At 42.9% G+C, this 24,399-nt stretch overlaps 1 protein-coding gene and 1 long non-coding RNA gene across 4 annotated transcripts in view; both read right to left on the bottom strand.

Moving 5' to 3' along the window:
* The window catches only part of tmem39b (transmembrane protein 39B), a 70,464-nt gene that overhangs the window by 37,175 nt on the left and 8,890 nt on the right, over positions 1–24,399 (bottom strand). Inside the window, exon 9 of one of the 3 annotated variants that reach the window (XM_062962621.1) lies at positions 23,234–23,753. The exons of the other annotated variants lie outside the window; for them this stretch is intronic. Within the exon in view, the coding sequence (XP_062818691.1) occupies positions 23,517–23,753 (237 nt within the window). The 3' untranslated portion in view covers positions 23,234–23,516. Of the gene's footprint in view, positions 1–23,233; positions 23,754–24,399 lie in introns of those variants that run through there. 3 annotated transcript variants of the gene reach the window in all.
* On the bottom strand, positions 9,196–13,123 carry LOC134293820 (uncharacterized). The gene is made up of 2 exons (XR_010000781.1): positions 10,957–13,123; positions 9,196–10,692 (listed from the first exon to the last, which is right to left on the bottom strand). It is a non-coding gene; the product is annotated as an uncharacterized LOC134293820 (long non-coding RNA).

The raw sequence follows: 24,399 nt of genomic DNA on the forward strand, positions 1-24,399 counted from the left end.
CAAACTGGTCTCCATGGCTGAGAGAGTGTCACCTCTTGTTTCCTGACGATGTGGTGTTTGGTGCACAAAACGATCGAAGATACTGTGCATATGAGACATAAAGGAATTTCGCATTTGGAACTGGGTCCCATCTCCGAGAGATCTCATTACTTACAAATGAAAAGAGTCCAAAATCTGAAGAAAACCAAATCCAAATACAGAAATCAAGGATTTCGGATAAGGGAGACTCCACCTGTACTAGAGATCTCTTTGGGGGGTCTAAGTGGATAAGTGGATAAGTGAAATGGCACAAATTGGGAATCATGCATTTGCTGTGTTGGCATTTCTTTGGTCACTCTGCCCATTTCTTGAGACACCTAAACTACATCTCCAGATGCTCAACTAAAGCATTGTTATTTTTTAATCGTGTCAGAAGTGACTTGAGAACAGACTGCAAGTCGCTTCTGGTGTAAGAGAATTGGCTGTCGACAGAGATGTTGCCCAGGGACACCTGGATGCGTTACCATCCTGCTGGCAGGCTTCTCTCATGTCCCCACAAGCTAGAGCTGACAGAGGGGAGCTCACCCAGACTCACGGATTCGAACCGGCGGCCTTCAGGTCAACAACCAAACCTTCAGGTCAGCAGTCCAGCTGGCACAAGGCTTTCACTCATTGGCAATTTGGGGTGAAAGAGAAATTTTTTTGGAGAGAAACAATCTCGTAATATAATAATAATAATAATAATAATAATAATAATAATAATAATAATAATAATAAAGGAGACAGAAGGCTTGATCCTTGCAGCCCAGGAGCAAGCCATCACAACAAATGCAATTAAGGCTAAGATCAAAAAATCAGCTGAAGACCCAAAATGCAGACTGTGCAAGGAGACCAACAAAACCATTGATTATATCCTCAGCTGCTGCAAGAAAATTGCACAGACAGACTACAAACAGAGGCACAACTATGTGGCCCAAATGATCCATTGCAACTTATGCCTCAAGTACCACCTCCCAGCAGTAAGGAACAGGTGGGATCACAAACCTGCAAAAGTATTGGGAAATGAACACGCAAAGATACTGTGGGACTTCCGAATCCAGATTGACAAAGTTCTGGAACACAACACACCAGACATCACAGTTGTGGAAAAGAAAAAGGTTTGGATCATTGATGTCGCCATCCCAGGTGACAGTCGCATTGAAGAAAAACAACAGGAAAAACTCAGCCGCTATCAGGACCTCAAGATTGAACTTCAAAGACTCTGGCAGAAACCAGTGCAGGTGGTCCCGGTGGTGATCGGCACATTGGGTGCCGTGCCAAAAGACCTCAGCTGGCATTTGGAAACAATAGACATTGACAAAAATACGATCTGCCAACTGCAAAAGGACACCCCACTGGGATCTGCACGCATCATCCGAAAATACATCACACAGTCCTAGACACTTGGGACGTGTTTGACTTGTGATTTTGTGATACGAAATCCAGCATATCTATCTTGTTTGTTGTGTCATAATAAAATAATAATAATAATAATAATAATAATAATAATAATAATAATAATAATAATAATAATAATAAAAATAAAATAAAAATAATAATTTTGATCCTGAGCTGTTCCTGGGAATATCTGCTTCTCCCCCAGTGATTCATTGGCACCCAAATGATTAGGATGGGATCGCAAAGGGTGCCAACATCCTCCGAAATCTGTCTCGGCAGCGCCATCGATGGCCATACGTTCCTGCTTTCGGCTTTGCCTGACTCCCCGCCCCAGTCTTGCCTCCAGTCAGACCAGTTTGGCGAGACTGGGGGGTGCCTCCCCTCCCAACAAGGTGTGCAGAAACCGCCAAGTCATTTGCCCCTGAGCCCTGCTTTTCATCTCCTTTTGGTAATTGTCATTCCTGCCCAGTGATGCCATTTCCTTCCCAGTCTCGAGGCCCTGCTCCTGGCGAACCTTACAGAGGAGTCAATAACACTATGTAACACCATCGTTGTTCCTGGGTTAGACATCTCGTTTCCGAATTGGCTTTATCACAAAAACATGGAAAAAGTTTATGAAACTGCAAAAACTTTGTTTTTGTGGGACATCCCGCAGCACATTTTGCTATTGCTTTTCAATGGATAGCTCAACCAATTCAACATAGTTTGTGGCAGCCACAAAAACGAAGTTCCTGGAGTATAATAACTACAGTACTTTCAAAGTAAGGACTGCATAATTAAAAAAGAAAATACAGTAGAGTCTCACTTATCCAAGCCTCGTTTATCCAAGCTTCTGGATAATCCAAGCCATTTTTGTAGTCAATGTTTTCAATATATATCGTGATATTTTGGTGCTAAATTCATAAATACAGTAGAGTCTCACTTATCCAATACTCGCTTATCCAACATTCTGGATTATCCAACGCATTTTTGTAGTCAATGTTTTCAATACATTGTGATATTTTGGTGCTAAATTTGTAAATACAGTAATTACTACATAGCATTACTACGTATTGAACTACTTTTTCTGTCAAATTTTTGATGCTTAATTTGTAAAATCATAACCTAATTTGATGTTCAATGGGCTTTTCCTTAATGTCTCCTTATTATCCAACATATTCGCTTATCCAACATTCTGCTGGCCCGTTTATGTTGGATAAGTGAGACTCTACTGTACAGTAATTACTACATAGCATTACTGCATATTGAACTACTTTTTCTGTCAAATTTGTTGTATAACATGATGCTTTGGTGCTTAATTTGTAAAATCATAACCTAATTTGATGTGTAGTAGGCTTTTCCTTAATCCCTCCTTATTATCCAAGATATTCGCTTACCCAACATTCTGCCGGCCCATTTATGTTGGATAAGTGAGACTCTACTGTACATGTAATAATAAATACAATAAAATAATAAATGCAATAATAATAATAAGAAATTTAGAGTGAAATAATACATTTATTAATAATAATAAAAATAGAGTAAAATAAATGTAATAGTAGCAACAATAATAGAGAAAAATAAGAAATGTAATAATACCAATAATAATAGAGAAAAATAAGAAATATACCATATATTCTCGAGTATAAGCTGACCCAAGCCAACCAGGACCCTCACCCGAGTATAAGCCGAGGAGGGCTTTTTCAGTAATAAAAAAGGGCTGAAAAACTAGGCTTATACTCGAGTATATACAGTGTGTTGAATTGGTTGAGATATTCATTGACAAACTATAGCAAAATATGCTTCAGTTTTTGCAGTTTAATAAACCTTTCCCATGTTTGTATGATAGAACCAACTGATGCCACCAGTGATACTTCTGGACTGCCATGATGCCAATGCTATGCCCAAACTATGCACCCAAATTCACACATCGGAGCTTCATCCAGGAAGATGATGGAGTTATCTTTCTTCCCACCCTTGATATAATGATTTCTGAAAGGACTTCTGAAAGGAAGGCCCAGTCCGGACAAAACCAGTGGCCGCAAGTGTTGCCAAAGCTGTCCTTTGGAGAGGAGTCACTGTCGGCCAACTCCCGGGGGTTGAAGCGGTCATTTGTGGAAAGCGAGGCTTAGTCTTTTTGCCAAAGAGGAAATGAGGCGGGGGATCCGAAAGGGACTGGGCTCCCTTGTTTTGCGTGGGATTTCCTTTCCTTTCCAGAGCAATTGAAAGAGAGGAAAAGAGGGCAAGGAGGAAGGTTACCCAGTCATCTGCAACAGCGTCTAACGGAGGTTGCTGTTTCTGAGTTATGGCGACCCCAAAGCCAACCGATCAAGGGGTTTTCCTGGCAGAATTTGTTCTGAAAAGGTTTGCGATGGCCTTTTTCTGAAGGTGAGAGAGTGTGACTTGCCCAAGGCCACCCAGAAGGGTCTCCAAGCTGAGTGGGATTCGAACCCTAGTCTCCCAATGGCAAGTTGTGCTGATTCTGTTGTCGAAGGCTTTCATGGCCGGGATCACAGGATTGTTGTATGTCTTTCGGGCTGTGTGGCCATGTTCCAGAAGTATTCTCTCCTGACGTTTCGCCCACATCTACGGCAGGCATCCTCAGAGGTTGTGAGGCCTCACAACCTCTGAGGATGCCTGCCATAGATGTGGGCGAAACGTCAGGAGAGAATACTTCTGGAACATGGCCACACAGCCCGAAAGACATACAGCAACCCTGTGCTGATTCTTCTTTGCTGTCTTGGTGCAACTCTAATTCATTTTTTCCCAGCAAGATTTGCTCAGCTTTGGCCTTTCTCTGAGGCTGAGAGAATGTGACTTGCTCAAGGGCATTCCATAGCCAAATGGGGATTCAAAGCCCTATATGGTTTAGCTTCAGATTCAAAACACTATACAGTTGAGGTTCAGATTCCAAGCCCTATTTAGTTTAGATGCAAAAATCTGTACAGTTGAGGTTCAGATTCAAAGCCCTTTATGGTTTAGGTTCAGATTCAAAGTCCTATATGGTTTAGGTTCAGATCAAAACCCTTTATTGTTTAGGTTCAGAATCAAAGGCCTATATGGTTTAGGTTCAGACGCAAAGCCCTACAAAGTTGAGATTGAGTGTCGAAGCCCTTTATGGTTTAGGTTCAGATTCAAAACCCCATATAGTTGAGGTTCAGATTCAAAATCCTTTATGTGAAGGGACCATAAGCCAAAAAGTAGTAAACTATTGCCTATGTAGTTTTGCCTCTGTATATGCCCCTCCCTTCCTGTGAGCTGGTGCCTTTCTCCAGAAAGTTCTAAGGAGAGAAGAAAGCTCAGAAAAAACAAGTTAGGTCATTGGTATCACTTATGCCAAGTAGGTGTGGAAGGTGAGGAAGACCCTCAGCCATTGGTCAATTTTAGATAAGCAAAAGGTATACATTCTTTATTTGCTGCAACATGCCTTTGTGACAGCCATTTTCATGATGCAGCCCTCTGGGGTATGTATGGCTGTTCACCTTCTCATAGCTATTTGAAAATAAACTTTGCTTTTTGCATCTCTCATGAGACTGAGTTTCTCTGCCTGATTTCCCATCTGAACCAGGACCCTCAGAAGGTAATTGTCTTACATATGGTTTAGGTTGGAACCCTGGTGGCGCAGGTTTGAATCCGGGGAGCGGAGTGAGTGCCTGCTGTTAGCCCCAGCTTCTGCCAACCTAGTTCAAAAACATGCACATGTGAGTAGATCAATAGCTACCGCTCTGGCGGGAAGTTAATGGTGCTCCATGCAGTCATGCCTATGGCCACATGACCTTGGAGGTGTCTATGGACAACGCCGGCTCTTCGGCTTAGAAATGGAGATGAGCACCAACCCCCAGAGTCAGACACGACTGGACTTAACGTCAGGGGAAACCTTTACCTTTATCTCAGAATCAAAAGCCTATATGGTTTAGGTTCAGATTCAAAGCCTATATGGTTTAGGTTCAGATTCAAAGCCTATATGGTTTAGGTTCAGAGGCAAAGCCCTACAAAGTTGAGATTGAGATTCGAAGCCCTTTATGGTTTAGGTTAAGATTCAAAACCCTATATGGATTAGGTCGGCCCCCCCGGTTGCCCAGTGTGTTAAAGCACTGAGCTGCTGAACTTGCGGACTGAAAGGTCGTAGGTTCGAATCCGGGGAGTGGAGTGAGCACCCGCTGTTAGCCCCAGCTTCTGCCAATCTAGCAGTTCAAAAGCATGCAAATGTGAGTAGATCAATAGGTACCGCTCTGGCGAGAAGGTAACGCAGCTCCAAGCAATCATGCTGGCCACATTACTTTGGAGGTGTCTACGGACGACGCCGGCTCTTCGGCTTAGAAATGGAGATGAGCACCAACCGCCAGAGTCGGACACGACTGGACTTAATGTCAGGGGAAAACCTTTAGCTTTACCTTTGGTTTAGGTTGAGATTCAAAACCCTATACAGTTGAGGTTTCCAAAATCCTAGTACAGTAGAGTCTCACTTATCCAACATAAACGGGCCAGCAGAATGTTGGATAAGTGAATATGTTGGATAATAAGGAGAGATTAAGGAAAAGCCTATTAAACATCAATTTAGGTTATGATTTTACTAATTAAGCACCAAAAACATCATGTTATGCAACAAATTTGACAGATAAAGTAGTTCAATACGCAGTAATGTTATGTAGTAATTACTGTATTTACGAATTTAGCACCAAAATATCACAATGTATTGAAAACATTGACTACAAAAATGTGTTGGATAATCCAGAACGTTGGATAAGCGAGTGTTGGATAAGTGAGATTCTACTGTATTTCCAAAATCCGAATCCAGCACTCACATACCTCACTATGTTTGAGAGAGAGAAACATATAGACAGATACAAATATAAAGCTTTGTGGTAGGCTCTGGGTTCAAATCCTGAAAGTGGCAAGCTGTGTTTGGCCCCAAATGGCTCCTGCCCTTTTGCTGCCACCCTCTTCTCCTTCCTTCCTTCCTCCCTCCACCACAAAAGCCACGCATAGCACCCATCCCACGGTTCCCACCAGTTGAGAAAGGGGTTGGCTCAACTCCAAAGAGACACAAAAGGGAGAGGCGTGATTCACTTGCGCATCAGCCCAAGAGGCCAGTCTTTGAAAGGGATGAGTGTCAGGGGATTATTATTTGTGCTTTGCCTTTCGCAACCAGAGACGGAGGAGCCACAAAAGATGGGAAGGAGAGCACAAAGAGGGAGATGAGCCCTGGCTTAGGAGCCTGGTGACATCTTCCAGGCAAACACACCTGTGCGGAGCAGGGAAAGTGGCTTTGCATCGCTTATCCGCAGGTCTTGAAACTCAGATTGAATAGGCATCTGTCAGGAGGGCTTTGGTTGGGTGTTCCTGCATCTCGGTATAGGGTTGGAAGAAGGGCAGGGGATGTCATAGACTTTGTAACACAACAACTCCGATGCTCCTAGATCATAGAGCCATGCGTCGTTTCAAGTGAAGTCAACAACAGTGTTGCCGCATGCTTGGTCTTTCAAATAGTCTGCACCTGAACTGTCTAGGGCTTTGCATCTGAATGTAAACCATATAAGATTTTGCATCTGAACCTCAACTGTATAGGGTTTTGAATCTGAACCTCAACTGTATAGGGCTTTGCATTTGAATGTAAACCATGTCGGGTTTTGCATCTGAACCTCAACTCTATAGGGTTTTGCATCTGAATGTAAACCATATAGGATTTTGCATCTGAACCTCAACCACATAGGGTTTTGCATCTGAATGTAAACCATATAGGATTTTGCATCTGTACCTCAACTGTATAGGGCTTTGCATCTGAATGTAAACCATATAGGGTTTTGCATCTGAACCTCAACTGTATAGGGCTTTGCATCTGAATGTAAACCATATAGGGTTTTGCATCTGAATCTCAACTCTATAGGGTTTTGAATCCGAACGTCAACTGTATAGGGCTTTGCATCTGAATGTAAACCATATAGGGTTTTGCATCTGAACCTCAACTCTATAGGGTTTTTAACCTGAACTCAACTCTATAGGGTTTTGCATCTGAATGTAAACCATATAGGATTTTGCATCTGAACCTCAACTCTATAGGGTTTTGCATCTGAATGTAAACCATATAGGGTTTTGCATCTGAATCTCAACTGTATAGGGTTTTGAATCCGAACTTCAACTGTATAGGGCTTTGCATCTGAATGTAAACCATATAGGGTTTTGCATCTGAACCTCAACTCTATAGGGTTTTTAACCTGAACCTCAACTCTATAGGGTTTTGCATCTGAATGTAAACCATATAGGATTTTGCATCTGAACCTCAACTCTATAGGGTTTTGTATCTGAATGTAAACCATATGGGGTTTGCATCAGAACCTCAACTGTATAGGGTTTTGAATCCGAACTTCAACTGTATAGGGCTTTGCATCTGAATGTAAACCATATAGGATTTTGCATCTGAACCTCAACCATATAGGGTTTTGCATCTGAACCTCAACTGTATAGGGCTTTGCATCTGAATGTAAACCATATAGGGTTTTGCATCTGAACCCCAACTGTATAGGTTTTTGCATCTGAATGTAAACCATATGGGGTTTTGCATCTGAACCTCAACTGTATAGGGTTTTGAATCCGAACCTCAACTGTATAGGGCTTTGCATTTGAATTAAACCATATAGGGTTTTGCATCTGAACCTCAACTGTATAGGGTTTTGCATCTGAATGTAAACCATATGGGGTTTTGCATCTGAACCTCAACTCTATAGGGTTTTGCATCTGAACCTCAACTGTATAGGGCTTTGCATTTGAACGTAAACCATAGAGGGTTTGCAACTGAACCTCAACTCTATAGGGTTTTGCATCTGAATGTAAACCATATGGGGTTTTGCATCTGAACCTCAACTGTATAGGGCTTTGCATTTGAATGTAAACCATATGGGGTTTGCATCTGAACCTCAACTCTATAGGGTTTTGCATCTGAACCTCAACTCTATAGGGCTTTGCATTTGAATGTAAACCATATGGGGTTTGCATCTGAACCTCAACTCTGTAGGGTTTTGCATCTGAACCTCAACTGTATAGGGCTTTGCATTTGAATGTTAACCATATGGGGTTTTGCATCTGAACCTCAACTCTATAGAGTTTTGAACTGCATCCATTCCACAGTGTGGATGCACTTTCGGATGCCTCGCTCTCCAAAGCCCAAAATCTCAGCACTGGGAGCCCATTTGTCTTTTTATATTGGCTTTATGGGGGAATATTTCCCCCCTTTTGTATCTCTCCTTGCAACCCCATCCCATTCTTTTTTTTTTTTCCTGATGGAAGGAAAGGGATATAGGATGCGCAGCAACCCCCCTGGTGATGGTTGGGAGGGGGATGCCTGACGACAGCCGTTCCCATGGGGACCAAGGTAACCTTTCCCTTCCGTCCCCATGGCAACTATTCAGGGGCTTAGAAAGCTTCCTTGTCTGTGTGTTGCCCCCCTTTCCCTCCCGCATCCAGCAGAGAGAGCATCAATGCCATCAATGCAAGGAGACAGACATGGCGGGCGCGCTTTGGAGCAAGGCCCAGCTAGGAGATCTGGCCCTTTGGGGGAAAAGGCAAAGGCTGGGAAAAGTGAATGTATCATCATCATCATCATCATCATCATCATCATCATCCCATTTCCGAATATTTTCCATCCTTGCCATCATACTAGGGGATTGGGCCTCAAAGCTGCGCATATGGATACTGATTTTGCATTGGAAGAATGCTCCAAATGGCATGCCCTTCAATGGCTCCAGTTTGGTAGGGTCAATACCAATTAGCCCTCTACAACAACGACAACAACAACAACAACAATGACAACAATATACCTGTATATACTCGAGTATAAGCCGACCCGAATATAAGCCGAGGCACCTAATTTTACCACAAAAAAACTGGGAAAACATTGACTCCAATATAAGCCGAGATACTAATAAATTTACATTGATTGAGGCATCAGTAGTTTAAATGTTTTTGAATCTTTACATCAAACTGTAATTTAAGATATGACTGTTCAGCTCTGATTAAGTCATTATTTTCATCTTCTTCAATGTAAATGTGCTTATGTATCCTTTTAATAATAATAGAGTGAAACAATAAATGTAATAATTATAATAATACATGCAGTAAAATAATAAAGGTAATAATAAATAGAGTAAAATAATAAATGTATGAATAATAATAAAAATAAATGTAAAAGTAACAATAATAGAGTAAAATAATAAGTGTAATAATAATAATTAATAGAGTAAAATAATAAATGGAACAATACCAATAATAATAAAGAAAAATAATACAGTAGAATCTCACTTATCCAAGCTAAACGGGCCGGCAGCCCGTTTAAGCACCAAAACATCTTGTTTTACAACAAATTTGACAGAAAAAGCAGTTCAATACGCAGTAATGTTATGTTGTAATTACCGTATTTACGAATTTAGCACCAAAATATCACAATATATTGAAAACATTGACTACAAAAATAGCTTGAATAATCCAGAAACTTGGATAAGCGAGGCTTGGATAAGTGAGACTCTACTGTATATATAGTACTCTAACTTTGTGTCAATAATAATAATAATAATAATAATAATAATAATAATAATAATAATAATAAGTAACATAGTGTTATCACTCAAGTATGTAAAGAGTAAGCATTTTTGCAACATTCGGTTAGTTAAAATCTAAACATGATAAATAGGTGTCCTGTTTATTGCGCTATCCTTGTATCGGGGGAAAGACAGGATCAAAATAAAGTCAATAGCTAACTAATACTAATAAGCCAAGCAAGTGTATGGCAGCCAAGTAGTCAAGGGCGTGGGTGGTGGCAACATTTCCTTCTTGACTCCAAGGTTTTTGCAACAGGCTTGGACTTTGAAACATATCCAGCAAAATAGTCCTTTAAGGAAGATGTAACCCTTAAGGTCTTTTGAAGGCAATTGGGACACACCAAAAGTGATCTCTCGGTGCAAGTTCATGCTCTCAAAGGGTGACAAGCGTTCTTCTTCCCGGAAGGGGCTTGTGCAAGAACCCTTTGCCCCTTGGGGTTTCCCATACAGCCAAGCCCTCCTCCGCTGCACATCCCGGCATGCGGGGACTGGGTTCGGATTCCAGACAGGTTGCAGAACGGGTTGATCCACTCATCGAGACACTTCTCCCTGTCCCGGGGATTGCAATAAAAAGCTTTAATTACAAAATCAGGAGTCTGGAGTGAAAGGATTGTCGCCTTTGCGAGACTGACATGTCGGATCAAGCGCATGGCGGCCGGATGGATCCGTCTGGGAAGGAGACGGCTCAGATCCAAATGCATGGGGCCTGTAATGCAGAAGGCCAAGAACCAGAGCAAGTGTAAGCAAGCAGCATTTTTGGTGCCCCCCCCCCCCAACCAATCACTTGCCATTTCTCTCCTCCCCAAAGTGTCGGGCTCCTTTCTTGCAAGAAGGAAGCGGGCCAGCGCTTTGGGGAGGAGAGAAGCGGTATTTCCCTCCCTCTTTTTGCAGCTGGAGTCTGGGCGCCTGAATGCACCTCAACTGCGCCCCTGAGAAGATGGCGCCTTCAGCAAATGCGTAGTTTGCTTACCGCTTGAGCCGCCCCAGTAAGAACACTCAGAATGGTGTTGGCCTTTTTTGCTGCTGCAACACACTGCTGGCTCATGTGAAGCTTTTCATTGCAGAAGGGCGTTGGACTGGATGGCCTTTGGGTATCTTGATTCATGTTCACCTTAAATTCTGCTAAGACCCCTAGGTCCCTTTTGCATGGACTGCTGTCCCACATTCTATATCGATGCATTTAATCTCCCCCTCCCCTGTCTAAGTGCAGTTCCATATAATATGCTTCTCTTTCTGGCTTTCTTTCAGAGCATCTGCCACGATTGCGACCACATGGGGATTGTGGCTATGGAGCAATTAGGTGCGATTAGGAAAGTTCTTCCACCTGAACATCAGGAAGAACTTTCTCACTGTGAGAGTTGTTCGGCAGTGGAACTCTCTGCCCCAGACTGTGGTGGAGGCTCCTTCTTTGGAAGCTTTTAAGCAGAGGCTGGATGGCCATCTGTGGGGGTGCTTTGAATGAGATTTTCCTGCTTCTTGCAGGGGGCTGGACTGGATGGCCCATGAGGTCTCTTCCAACTCTACGATTCTATGATTCTATCCTAAAGGTGTCTTAATAAGAGAGAGGACGGGAAGTCGATGCCAAAATCATGCCACTTCCCCTGGATCCAAAGTGGCTTTCTCCATCTCCATCCCTTCTTTCCCCTTCTCCTTCCCGCAGCCGTTGCTTCCACTTTCCCTCTTCTGCTCATTGACCGTAAGAAGGCCCTCCTGGCCCCTCCTTCCTTCCCAGGATGGCTTTGCCAGAAGGATGCCATCTTTACGGCTGAATCTCAGAGTCGTAACAGAAACAGGAGCAGCGCATGGGTGCCGACTAGTGCCAGCTTCCAGGAGAGGCCCCTTTTGCCTCCCAAGACCTACGACTCCCTGCAGGATCCAAAGATTTTGCATTGATACAGATTCCCAAAAAATCCAAAAAAATATATCAAAGTTTCATTAAGTCACTAGGAGCCTCCGGTGGCCTAGGGGATAAAAGCCTTGTGACTTGAAGGTTGGGTTGCTGACCTGAAGGCTGCCAGGTTCGAATCCCACCCGGGCAGAGCGCGGATGAGCTCCCTCTATCAGCTCCAGCTTCCATGCGGGGACATGAGAGAAGCCTCCCACAAGGATGGTAAAACATCAAAACATCTGGGCGTCCCCTGGACAACGTCCTTGCAGACGGCCAATTCTCTCACTCCAGAAGCAACTCCGGTTGCTCCTGATACGAAAAAAAAAAAAATAAGTCACTCCAAAATAATCCATTTTATGACTTAGGGTTCTGCAGGAGACTGAGAGAGAATATGAATTTGGTCTTTCGATATTCAGAAGGATGTCATGTAGAATACGGAACCAGCTCCTTTTTGTGCCAATGGAGAGGTGGGTAGTAAATATATTCTTCTTATTATTATTATTATTTGATAAAAACAGGACCCTGTGGGTTCATATGATAAGAACATGAACTAATGGATGCAAATGGTAAGAACATAAACCAATGGATTCAAATATTTTTTCGTGTCAGGAGCGACTTGAGAAACTGCAAGTCGCTTCTGGTGTGAGAGAATTGGCCATCTGCAAGGATGTTGCCTAAGGGATGCCTAGATGTTTTGATGTTTTACCATCCTTGTGGGAGCTGAGAGAGGAAGCTCATCCGCTTCTCCCCAGGTTGGATTCGAACTGGCAACCTTCTGGTCAGCAGTCCTGCTGGCACAAGGGTTTAACCCACTGCACCGCTGGGGGCTCCTAGTCGCTTCTGGTGTGAGAGAACTGGCCGTCTGCAAGGACGTTGCCCAGGAGATACCTGGGTGTTTTGCCATCCTGTGGGAGGCTTCTCTCATGTCCCTGCAGTAGAAGCTGGAGCTGACAGATGGGAGCTCACCCTGGATTTGAACCACCGACCTTTCGGTCAGCAGTCCTGCTGACACAAGGGTTTAACCCACTGCGCTGCCAATTGATCAATATTATAAGAACATCAACAAACGGATGCAAATGGTAAGAACATAAACCAATGGATTCAAATGACAAGAACAAGAATCATGGATTCATATTATAAGAACATCAACAAACGGATGCAAATGGTAAGAACATAAATCAATGGATTCGAATGATAAGAAGAGGAATCATGGATTCATATTATAAGAACATCAACCAACGGATGCAAATGGTAAGAACATAAACCAATGGATTCAGATGATAAGAAGATGAATCATGGATTCATATTGTAAGAACATCAACAAACGGATGCAAATGGTAAGAACATAAATCAATGGATTCGAATGATAAGAAGAGGAATCATGGATTCATATTATAAGAACATCAACCAACGGATGCAAATGGTAAGAACATAAATCAATGGATTCGAATGATAAGAAGAGGAATCATGGATTCATATTATAAGAACATCAACAAACAGATGCAAATGGTAAGAACCTCACAACCTCTGAGGATGCCTACCATAGATGTGGGCGAAACATCAGGAGAGAATACTTCTGGAACATGGCCATACAGCCCGGAAAAAATACAACAACCCTGTGATCCCAGCCATGAAAGCCTTCGACAACACATCAACAAACGGATGCAAATGGGAAGAACATAAACCATTGAATTCGAATGATAAGAACAAAAATCATGGATTGATATTATAAGAACATCAACAAATGGATCCAAAAGGTAAGAACATAAACTGGTGGATCCAGATTATAAGAACATGAACTAATGGATTCAAATGACAAGAATAAGAATCATGGATTCCTATTATAAGAACATCAACAAACGGATGCAAAAGGTATGAACATAAACTGGTGGATCCAGATTATAAGAACATGAACTAATGGATTCGGATGACAAGAACATGAACTACAATGAGTCTACACTGCATTGTATGGCAGTGTTGGTCCGACCTCAGTGACTGATTTTGTTCTGAGTTGTCATGGACTTCAATCAGAAGTTCAATCCTTGGCGATGTAAAAGTGGATTGAAATCCACAAAATCAGATTGCAATTAATCAGTTGCGAAGGTGCGGGCTAGATTCCTTGTCTTGATTTCCTTTTTTTAAAAAATACAATGACAGTGTTCCCTTCTTGAAACATCCAGCCACTTTGATCTAAAATGGAGGCTTCTCGTAATCAGTTTCCTCGCAAACGGAAGGGGAGGCCACCCTCTGCTGGAGAGACGCAAAAAGGGTCCGGGGATGAAGCCGCAAAGACCCCCTTCTTTCTCCAACTGGACATTCAGGACGCCTTTGGGTCAGCCCAGTTGGGCCTCAAACCATCGATGGCCAATGGGTTTGCCAACTTGTTGGGAGTCATTTGGAAACAAACCTGGATCGCTGCCTTCTTTTCTAAGTGATGACAGACTGCCTCCTTCATGATCTCATCAAAACTTTATTTTGATCCCATCTTTCTCCTCCAAATCCAAATTTATTTAATGCTTAGACCAGGGGTCCCCAAACTTTTTAAACAGGAGGCTGGTTCACGATCCTTCGGACCTTTGGAGGGCCGGATTATAGTTGGCCACCGAGCAATAAAAATTAAAAACAACAACAAAAACAACAATAATAAAGAGGGTTGGAAGAGACCCTTTGGCCCATTGAGTCCAACTCCCTTCTGCCTTTGTGTGCCAAAAGCACAAGCAAAGTACCCCTGACAGATGGCCACCCAGCCTCAATGTTAATAATAATAATAATAATAATAATAATAATAATAATAATAATAATAATAAGATCGAAAAATCAGCTGTTGACCCAAAATGCAGACTGTGCAAGGAAACCGACGAAACCATTGATCATATCCTCAGCTGCTGTAAGAAAATTGCACAGACAGACTACAAACAGAGGCACAACTATGTGGCCCAAATGATTCATTGGAACTTATGCCTCAAGTACCACCTCCCTGCAGTAAAGAACTGGTGGGATCACAAACCTTCAAAAGTATTGGAAAATGAGCACGCAAAGATACTATGGGACTTCCGAATCCAGACTGACAAAGTTCTGGAACACAACACACCAGACATCACAGTTGTGGAAAAGAAAAAGGTTTGGATCATTGATGTCGCCATCCCAGGTGACAGTCGCATTGACGAAAAACAACAGGAAAAACTCAGCCGCTATCAGGACCTCAAGATTGAACTTCAAAGACTCTGGCAGAAACCAGTGCAGGTGGTCCCGGTGGTGATCGGCACATTGGGTGCCGTGCCAAAAGATCTCAGCCAGCATTTGGAAACAATAGACATTGACAAAATTACGATCTGCCAGCTGCAAAAGGCCACCCTGCTGGGATCTGCGCGCATCATCCGAAAATACATCACACAGTCCTAGACACTTGGGAAGTGTTCGACTTGTGATTTTGTGATATGAAATCCAGCATATCTATCTTGTTTGCTGTGTCATAATAAAATAATAATAATAAAGAGGGTTGGAAGAGACCCCTTGGGCCATTTAATCCAACTCCTCCTGTCTCTGTGCACCGAAAGCACAAGCAAAGCATCCCTGACAGGTGGCCACCCAGCCTCAATGTTTAATAATAATAATAATAATAATAATAATAATAATAATAATAATAATAATAATAATAAGGGTTGTAAGAGAAGAAGAGACCCCTTGGGTCATTTAGCCCAACCCCCTTCTGCCCTTGTGCCGTGGGGGCCGGATACATAGCTTCGATGGGCCGCATCTGGCCCCCGGGCCTTAGTTTGGGGACCCCTGGCTTAGACCATTGGTCTTTCACATGCAAGACAAACAAACAAATACACAAAAGCCAGACCATCAAATACAATATAAAACATGCCATTAAAACCCTATATAAATCATTAAAACATTAAAATGCTGCAAATATCAATGTCAGGATATGCCCTTCAAATATTACATATTTGATGGATTAGCACCAACATAATTAAAAACAAGATAAAACCAAGTAAGTACAGCATTATTAAAACCCAAGCAGGGAACACCTTGGATATAAAAAACCACTATTAGTTAAAAGCATCCACATCTTTCTCCTGATACATGAACATCACAATAAACATGAAAGCTATCGTGTTTAGATTCTAACTAACTGAATGGTGCAAAAATGCTTACACTTACACACCTGAGTGATAACACTACGTAGCAAGATTTGAAAAATGTTTCCGTTCCTGGTTTGAAAGTGTTATTTCCTGTTTCGTTGTGCGGTCCTTACTTTGAAAGTAGTTATTCGATTCCCGAAACTTTGTTTTTGTGGCTGCCACAAACTGTGTTGAATTGGTTGAGACTCAATAAGATATTATAATGCTTTTAATTGATTGTTCTGTGTACAGTAGAGTCTCACTTATCCAAGATAAACAGGCCGGCAGAACCTTGGATAAATAAATATCTTGGATAATAAGGAGGGATTAAGGAAAAGCATATTAAACATCAAATTAGGTTATGATTTTACAAATTAAGCACCAAAACGTCATGTTATACAACAAATTTGACAGAAAAAGTAGTTCAATACACAGTAATGTTATGTTGTAATTACTGTATTTACGAATTTGGCACCAAAATATCATGATATATTGAAAACATTGACTACAAAAATGCCTTGGATAATCCAGAACCTTGGATAAGCAAGTCTCTTCCCAAGTGTTTAGGACTGTGTGATTATTATTATTATTATTATTATTATTATTATTATTATTACTACTATTATTGACATAAAGACATAGTATGACACAGCAAACGAGATCTATATGCTGGATTTCATATCACAAAATCACAAGTCGAACACTTCCCAAGCGTTTAGGACTGTGTGATTATTGTTGTTGTTATTGTTGTTGTTATTGTTGTTGTTGTTGTTGTTATTATTATTATTATTATTATTATTATTATTATTATTATTATATTCATTGAAAGACTATGGCAAAATGTGCTGCATGATGTCCTGCAAAAAAACATTTTTACATTTTAATAAACTTTTCCCATGTTTTTGTGATAGAACCAATTAAGAAATGACATTTATAACCCAGTAACAAAAATTGTGTTGCATAGTATGATATCTCCCAGTGGCGCAGTGTGTTAAGGCACTGAGCTGCTGAACTTGCGGACCGAAAAGTTGCAGGTTTGAATCTGGGGAGCGGAGTGAGCTCCCACTATTAGCTACAGCTTCTGCCAACCTAGCAGTTCGAAAACATGCAAATGTGAGTAGATCAATAGCTACCGTTCCGGCGGGAAGGTAACAGCGCTCCATGCAGTCATGCCAGCCACATGACCTTGGAGGTGTCTATGAACAACGCCGGCTCTTCAGCTTAGAAATGGAGATGAGCACCAACTCCCAGAGTCAGACATGACTGGACTTAATGTCAGGGGGAAACTTTTACCTTTACCTAGTGCAATATCCTGCTTTCCTCTTCTAAAGGAGGCCCAAAGCAGCTTCACAAGAGTGTTCCTCCGATTGATCAGAGGGTTCCTGAGAATACACAGAGTCCTTTATTGATGGTGCCATTTGAGGGTAGGGTTCCCTGCTCTCTCCTCGGAAGAACAGTACCAGCCACACTGCGGCATTCACGTGGCTATTCAATATTTAATCTCCAGGGAAGACTTTTCTTATTTCATCTGCAATAATCTTGCCCCGGACAGATGGTGCCCCGTTGGCCTAGATAGCCGGCAGGGAGCCCTCGGAGCCGGGAGCTCAAAGCATCCGGACAAAATAGAATCAAACGGAGGGTGGGCTCTGAACCGGGGGTGCCGGACCCCCTTTTCTGCAATAGAAAGAGGACAACTGGGGGCTCTTGGTTGGCACCTGGATCCATAGTAATTGCAGGACTAGAAGTAAACAGACCAGCAGATGTTTGGGTTCTTCTTGGGGAGCATGATGGCGTCTTATTGGTTTGAGTTCTAGATGATTCTGGAGATCAGGGTTCGAATTCCCACTTGGCCATAGAAACCTTGGGGTAGCCACACTCTCTCAGCCTCAGAAAAGCCCAGGATAGGTTCATTTTAGGATTGCTTTGAGTCAGAAATGACTTGAACCCTCCTTTCCATGCATTGGTTTTTTTCTGTTTATTATTCTGTTGTGCCTTCATGATCTGCTTTCATATTTTGTAGTTTAATCATCCAGTTTTGATTTCCATACATTTCAATGATATTTTTTTTTTAAATTGGAAACGGGTGGAGAAAAAGCAAGAGGATAAGACACTGGAGGCACAGTGTCTTAAAGCGCTGAGCTGCTGAACTTGCGGACTGAAAGGTCCCAGGTTCAAATCCCGGGAGCGGAATGAGCTCCCGCTGTTAGCCCCAGCTCCTGTCAACCTAGCAGTTCGAAAACATGCAAATGTGAGTAGATCAATAGGTACCGCTCCGGCGGGAAGGTAACGGCACTCCATGTAGTCATGCCGGCCACATGACCCAGAGGTGTCTACGGACAACGCCGGCTCTTTGGCTTAGAAATGGAGATGAGCACCAACCCCCAGAGTCAATCTCGACTGGACTTAACGTCAGGGGAAACCTTTACCTACTAATATCAACTGACCGATGGTTGGAAGTCATATAGTTCATAGTATGATGTATCTGCAAAGTCTCAACTTGTAGGGAAGTGTGACTGACCCTTTTTACGCAAAAAGCGCTGGTCATCTGCGAGAAGATGGAAGTGGAAAGCTGTGATATTAATGCCAATAACAAAATCCAAATTTAAAATTTGCTATGGACAAACCACTAGTTTTACTTACCCTTGCCCCCGCTTAAACCTTACCTTAAGGGAATAATTAATTTTAATCTTTTTTATTCTGTATTTGCACAACTACCTAGGAATGTGTTGTCGAAGGCTTTCATGGCCGGGATCACAGGGTTGTTGTATGTCTTTCGGTCTGTGTGGCCATGTTCCAGAAGTATTCTCTCCTGACGTTTCGCCCACATCTATGGCAGGCATCCTCAGAGGTTGTGAGGTATGGATAAACTAAGTAAGGTAAGGAAAGAATATATATCTGTGTAGAGTCCAGGGTGTGGCAAGAGTCCTTTGTCACTGGGAGCCAGCATTAATGTTTCAGTTAATCACCCTAATTAGCATTAGAAAGGTTTTGTCTCTTGCCTGGGGGACTCTTGCCACACCCTGGACTCTACAGATATATATTCTTTCCTTTCCTTACTTAGTTTATCCATAACTCACGACCTCTGAGGATGCCTGCCTTAGATGTGGGCGAAACGTCAGGAGAGAATACTTCTGGAACATGGCCACACAGCCCGAAAGACATACAACAACCCTACCTAGGAATGGGTTGGTAGGCTAGTCAGCCGGGATGCTTTGTATCTATACATGGTTTTACTGTATGTATGGGTAAGTGTGTACGTTTTGTATGTCTCACATGTTTTGATATGGTCAAAACTGACTAATCAATAAAGAGTTGTTGTGTGACTGAATTGGGCCGGCGGTGTTCCTTCCCTGTTTACTCTCCTCTGCAAACAAAACGGACTCTTCCAAGGGATTAAAAGAAAAGCTGGTGTGGAAATAAGATGGGGATGCTTTCACAGCAAGTCACCAGGGAGGAAAAAAGAGCGAGAATAATCTGAAGCGAGTCCAAACGGCTGCCGCCTGGCGGACAATAACTTTTGCACATGGCACATGGCTGGAGCCAGGCTGTCGCTCAGCGCAACTGGAGGCACTATTTGCCCGGCTTCGAAGAGCCGTTGGCCTCCACCTGTTTGTGGTGCATCTGTTGTTTCTTGTATTGACAGCTGGCCTACTAGCCCCACGTGCCTCCAAGACAAGGATTACGCAGCTTGGAGTTCTTCTAGACCAGGGGTCTCCAAACTAAGGCCTGGGGGGCAGATGTGGCCCTCCAAGGCCATTTACCTGGCCCCCGCCCTCAGTTTTAGACTTAGGCTTGCCCAAAGTCTGAAATGACTTGAAGGCACACAACAACAATCCTACTTAAGGGTTGTTGTATGTCTTTCGCGCTGTGTGGCCATGTTCCAGAAGTATTCTCTCCTGACGTTTCGCCCACATCTATGGGTCCACATCCTCTGAGGATGCCTGCCATAGATGTGGGCGAAACGGCAGGAGAGAATACTTCTGGAACATGGCCACACAGCCCGAAAGACATACAACCCTGTGATCCCGGCCATGAAAGCCTTCGACAACACAAATCCTACTTAACGTGACTATCTCATTGGCCAGAGGCAGGCCAATTGAAATCCTGATAGGTTTACAGTATGTTGGTTAACATTGTTTTTATTTTTAAATATTGTAGTGTTCTTTCATTTAGTAATATTGTGCTATGGTAATAATATAATATATTGTGTATACATATAATATTGATTATAATATTATAATGTAATACAACATAATACTTACTTATTGATTACAGTATTTCTACCCCGCCCTTCTCACCCAATAGGGGACTCAGGGCAGCTAATAATAATAATACAATATAATATAATAATATTGTAGAATAATATTAATTATATATAATATATTAAATGTAATATGACTAATAATATTACGGTAGAGTGGTATAGTACAATATAGTAATATATAATGCTAATATTGTCCTGTGCTAATAATATACTTTATTGTATGTACATATAATTTGTAGGCCGCTTTGAGTCCCCTTCGGGGTGAGAGAGGGTGGGGTATAAATGTAGTAAATAAATAAATAAATAAATAAATAAATAAATAAATAAATGTTGTTGGGGGTTTTTTTTGCACTACAAATAAGACATGTGCAGTGCGCATAGGAATTTGTTCGTTTTTTTTTCCAAATGATAATTCGGCCCCTCAACAATCTGAGGGACCATGAACCGGCCCTCCACTTAAAAAGTTTGGGGACCCCTGTTCTAGACAGTAAGGAAAGGCAACAGCGAGAGGGAAGGCATAGTCCCACTCTCTTCTGCTTTGGTCAGACCTCACTAGGTGTATTTGTGTGTGTTTCTGGGCAAAGCAATTCAAGAAGGCAACGGACAAGACAGAATGTGTCCAGAGAAGGAAGGCCAAAAGGATTAACAGTCTGGAAGCCCAAGCTCTATAAGGAACGGCTTAGAGAGAGTTTGGCACATTTTGCCTGGAAAGTAAAAGGGGAGAGGGCACACAGTAGTCATTGAGGAAGCTACACGCTTGTTTTCTGGTACAGTAGAGTCTCACTTATCCAACATAAACGGGCCGGCAGAATGTTGGATAAGTGAATATGTTGGATTTTTTTTGTTTTTGTTTCAGGAGCAACTGGAGTTGCTTCTGGAGTGAGAGAATTGGCCGTCTGCAAGGACGTTGCCCAGGGAACGCCCGGATGTTTTACCATCCTTCTCTCATGTCCCCGCATGGAGCTGGAGCTGATAGAGGGAGCTCATCCGCGCTCTCCCCGGGTGGGATTCGAACCTGGCAGCCTTCAGGTCAGCAACCCAACCTTCAAGTCACAAGGCTTTAATCCCCTAGGCCACCGGAGGCTCCTAATATGTTGGATAATAAGGAGGGATTAAGGAAAAGCCTATTAAATGTCAAATTCAGTTAAGATTTTACAAATCAAGCACCAAAAAAAACATCATGCGAATTTGACAGAAAAGCAGTTCAATACATAGCAATGTTATGTAGTAATTACTGTATTCACAAATTTAGCACCAAAACATCAGTGTATTGAAAAGATTGACTACAAAAACATTGACTGCTAAAAGGCAGACTGCCTTGGATAATCCAGAATGTTGGATAAGCGAATATTGGATAAGTGAGACTCTACTGTACTCCTAAGACTAGGACCCAATTGAGCAATATTCAAATGGCAGGAATAGATTCCACTTAAACATTGGAAAGAATGGTTAGAGATGTTCAAGTGTGTAATACCTTGCTGCCTGGGAATCCAATGGAATCTCCTTCTCTGGAAGTTTGGAAACAGAGGCTAGATGGCCATCTGCAGGGAGGGCTTTGATTGTGTGACTCCCTGCCTGGCAGAACGGAGTTGGACAGGACGCCTCTTCCCACTCTAGGATTCTAAGGAGCTGACAGCTCTGGAGGCAAAGTGGAAAACACTTTTTTTAAAAGGCCTAAGAAAACTTTCTTGGATTCTTGAGATCCTCTAGCACACTGCTTCTGAAGCTGTGGGTCCAGGCTCCAAATGGGGTCCCCTGAACTCAACGTTGGGCTCACAGAAAACTTGGCAACATATTTTTGAACACTACCCATTTATGCAAATCTGTGAGCAAAAACATGCAGCATTTACAGTGGACTCTGCAGGAAATGCTTCAGCTGTACTCCATGAACAGGAAAATCAGACTGCTTAGCAAGCCTTTGAAAATGCAGATTACTTATCAGGAAATGTTTGATTTTTATACTAATTTTATATACCCAAAGTCACCTAAAATTTTCTCAGCCCAAAAGGGGTCCTGAGCGACTCTATGGTCAACTTCAGACAGATGCGTGGAATTTGTTAACTGACTCACGTTTGTAATTTATAGCGAGCCACTTTGGAGCTTGTCTGGAAAGAAAAGTGGGGATATAAATAGAATGAATAAGGCAGTGGATGCTTGGCTACTTCTGCTTAGGCAGCAGACCCCAGCCTCCCAATTCAGAACCAACCGGCCCAACCATCCCAGAAGGAAGGCAGCAGAGCAGCTATAGCAGAGCTGAATGACTGTGTTGTGAAACGATGTCCTAGAGACTAGAACTCTGTGTGATGGGTTCAAATTAGAGGAAAGGAGATTCCACCTGAACATTAGGAAGAACTTCCTGACTGTAAGAGCTGTTCAACAGTGGAACTCTCTGCCTCAGAGTGGGGGCGAGGGCATTTTGATTGTGCTTTTCCTGCCTGGCAAAATGGGGTTGGATTGGATGGCCCTTGGAATCTCTTCCAATTCTAGGATTCTACGGTATACCTACCATGTATATATATCTTCAATCATATCTACCCATCTATTTATCTCAATCATACCTATTGCTGGATGGCCATCTGTTGGGAGGGCTTTGATGGTGCATTTCCTGCCTAGCAGAATGGGGTTGGACTGGATGGCCATGTAGTCTCTTTCTGGGCTGTATGGCCACGTTCCAGAAGTATTCTCTCCTGACATTTCGCCCACATCTATGGCAGGCATCCTCAGAGGTTGTGAGGCCTACCAGAGACGTGGGCGAAACGTCAGGAGAGAATAATTCTGGAACATGGCCATACAGCCTGGAAAACATACAACAACCCTGTGATCCCGGCCATGAAAGCCTTTGACAACAGTCTCTTTCAGCTTTATGGTTTTATGCTTTTACATGTGTCACTGATATGAAATGTTTGGAAAGCTCCAAGCTACAGTCTCCGCTTTCACCGAAGATTAACAAACCAGGCAGACAGCTGCAAAGAGTACAAAAATAAGATTTTTTTCCTTATCATACACCAGTTATCAAAGAAAACAAAAACCAAAGCAGTGGTAAAAAAAAACACACCCCAGACATACAAAGCTCAGGGCCGGCCTGACTGCACGCTCCTCCAGTTGGCATGCGATGTTCCATCTCCTTCCTGCACCTCCTGTGACAGGTCTTTTGGGGAACCCTTCTCAGGCAGCCCCCGGCCCAACAGAGCTCTGAGACGGTTCCCCTGGCACTCGCTTCGCCCTCCCCTTGTATAAAAACTGTGAGGTCTTCAGTTGAGCTTGGGGTCGGCCTCCCGGGTGGCAGAGTAGGAGTAGGCCTTGCCCAGCACCAGCCGGTCGCGCAGGAGCTTGAAGAAGGCGTAGTAGTTGCTGAAGAGGATCAGGGCCAGCGAGATGGTCTGGTGCCACTTCTCCGATGCCACCAGCGAGTAGAGCTGGTAGAAGATGACTGCCCCTTCCAAAAGGATCAGGATGTTCAGGATCCGGAGGGGTTTGCTGAAGAAGAACTGGAAAGGCACAGAGAGAGAAAACGGAACTGGCAGGAGGTTGGAAGTGAAGAAACGCCAACACTTAATGTATTTCATCGCATAATCGTTGCTGCTGTGTAATAGCCGCAAACCCATTTTTTGGGTGGCAATGTTGGCATTTTTATATTCCTTGCATAATAGTCGCAGAAGGGCCCCTGGTGGCACAGTGTGTTAAAGCACTGAGCTGCTGAACTTGCGGACCAAAAGATCCCAGGTTCAAATCCCGGGAGCAGAATGAGCGCTCGTTGTGAGCCCCAGCTCCTGCCAACCTAGCAGTTCGAAAACATGTAAATGTGAGTAGATCAATAGGTACCGCTCCAGTGGGAAGGTAACGGTGTTCCGTGCAGTCATGCCAGCCACATGACCTGGAGATGTCTATGGACAACGCTGGCTCTTCGGCTTAGAAATGGAGATGAGCACCAACCCCCAGAGTCGGTCACGACTGGACTTAATTTCAGGGGAAACCTTTACCTTTTTATAATAGTCGCAGAGCCGTTTCGGGCTGTTTTCCCCTTCCTTCTTTCTTCAAAGGAAAAGCAGTTTAACAATTTGCACTATCCCTTTCCTTTCTTCTTGTTTACAGTTGGCCGTTACAACAGATGACAATGTTGGTTATTGGCGCTGT

This window comes from Anolis carolinensis, unplaced genomic scaffold, assembly GCF_035594765.1.
Source record: "Anolis carolinensis isolate JA03-04 unplaced genomic scaffold, rAnoCar3.1.pri scaffold_10, whole genome shotgun sequence".
NCBI classification, from domain to species: Eukaryota; Metazoa; Chordata; class Lepidosauria; order Squamata; family Dactyloidae; genus Anolis; species Anolis carolinensis.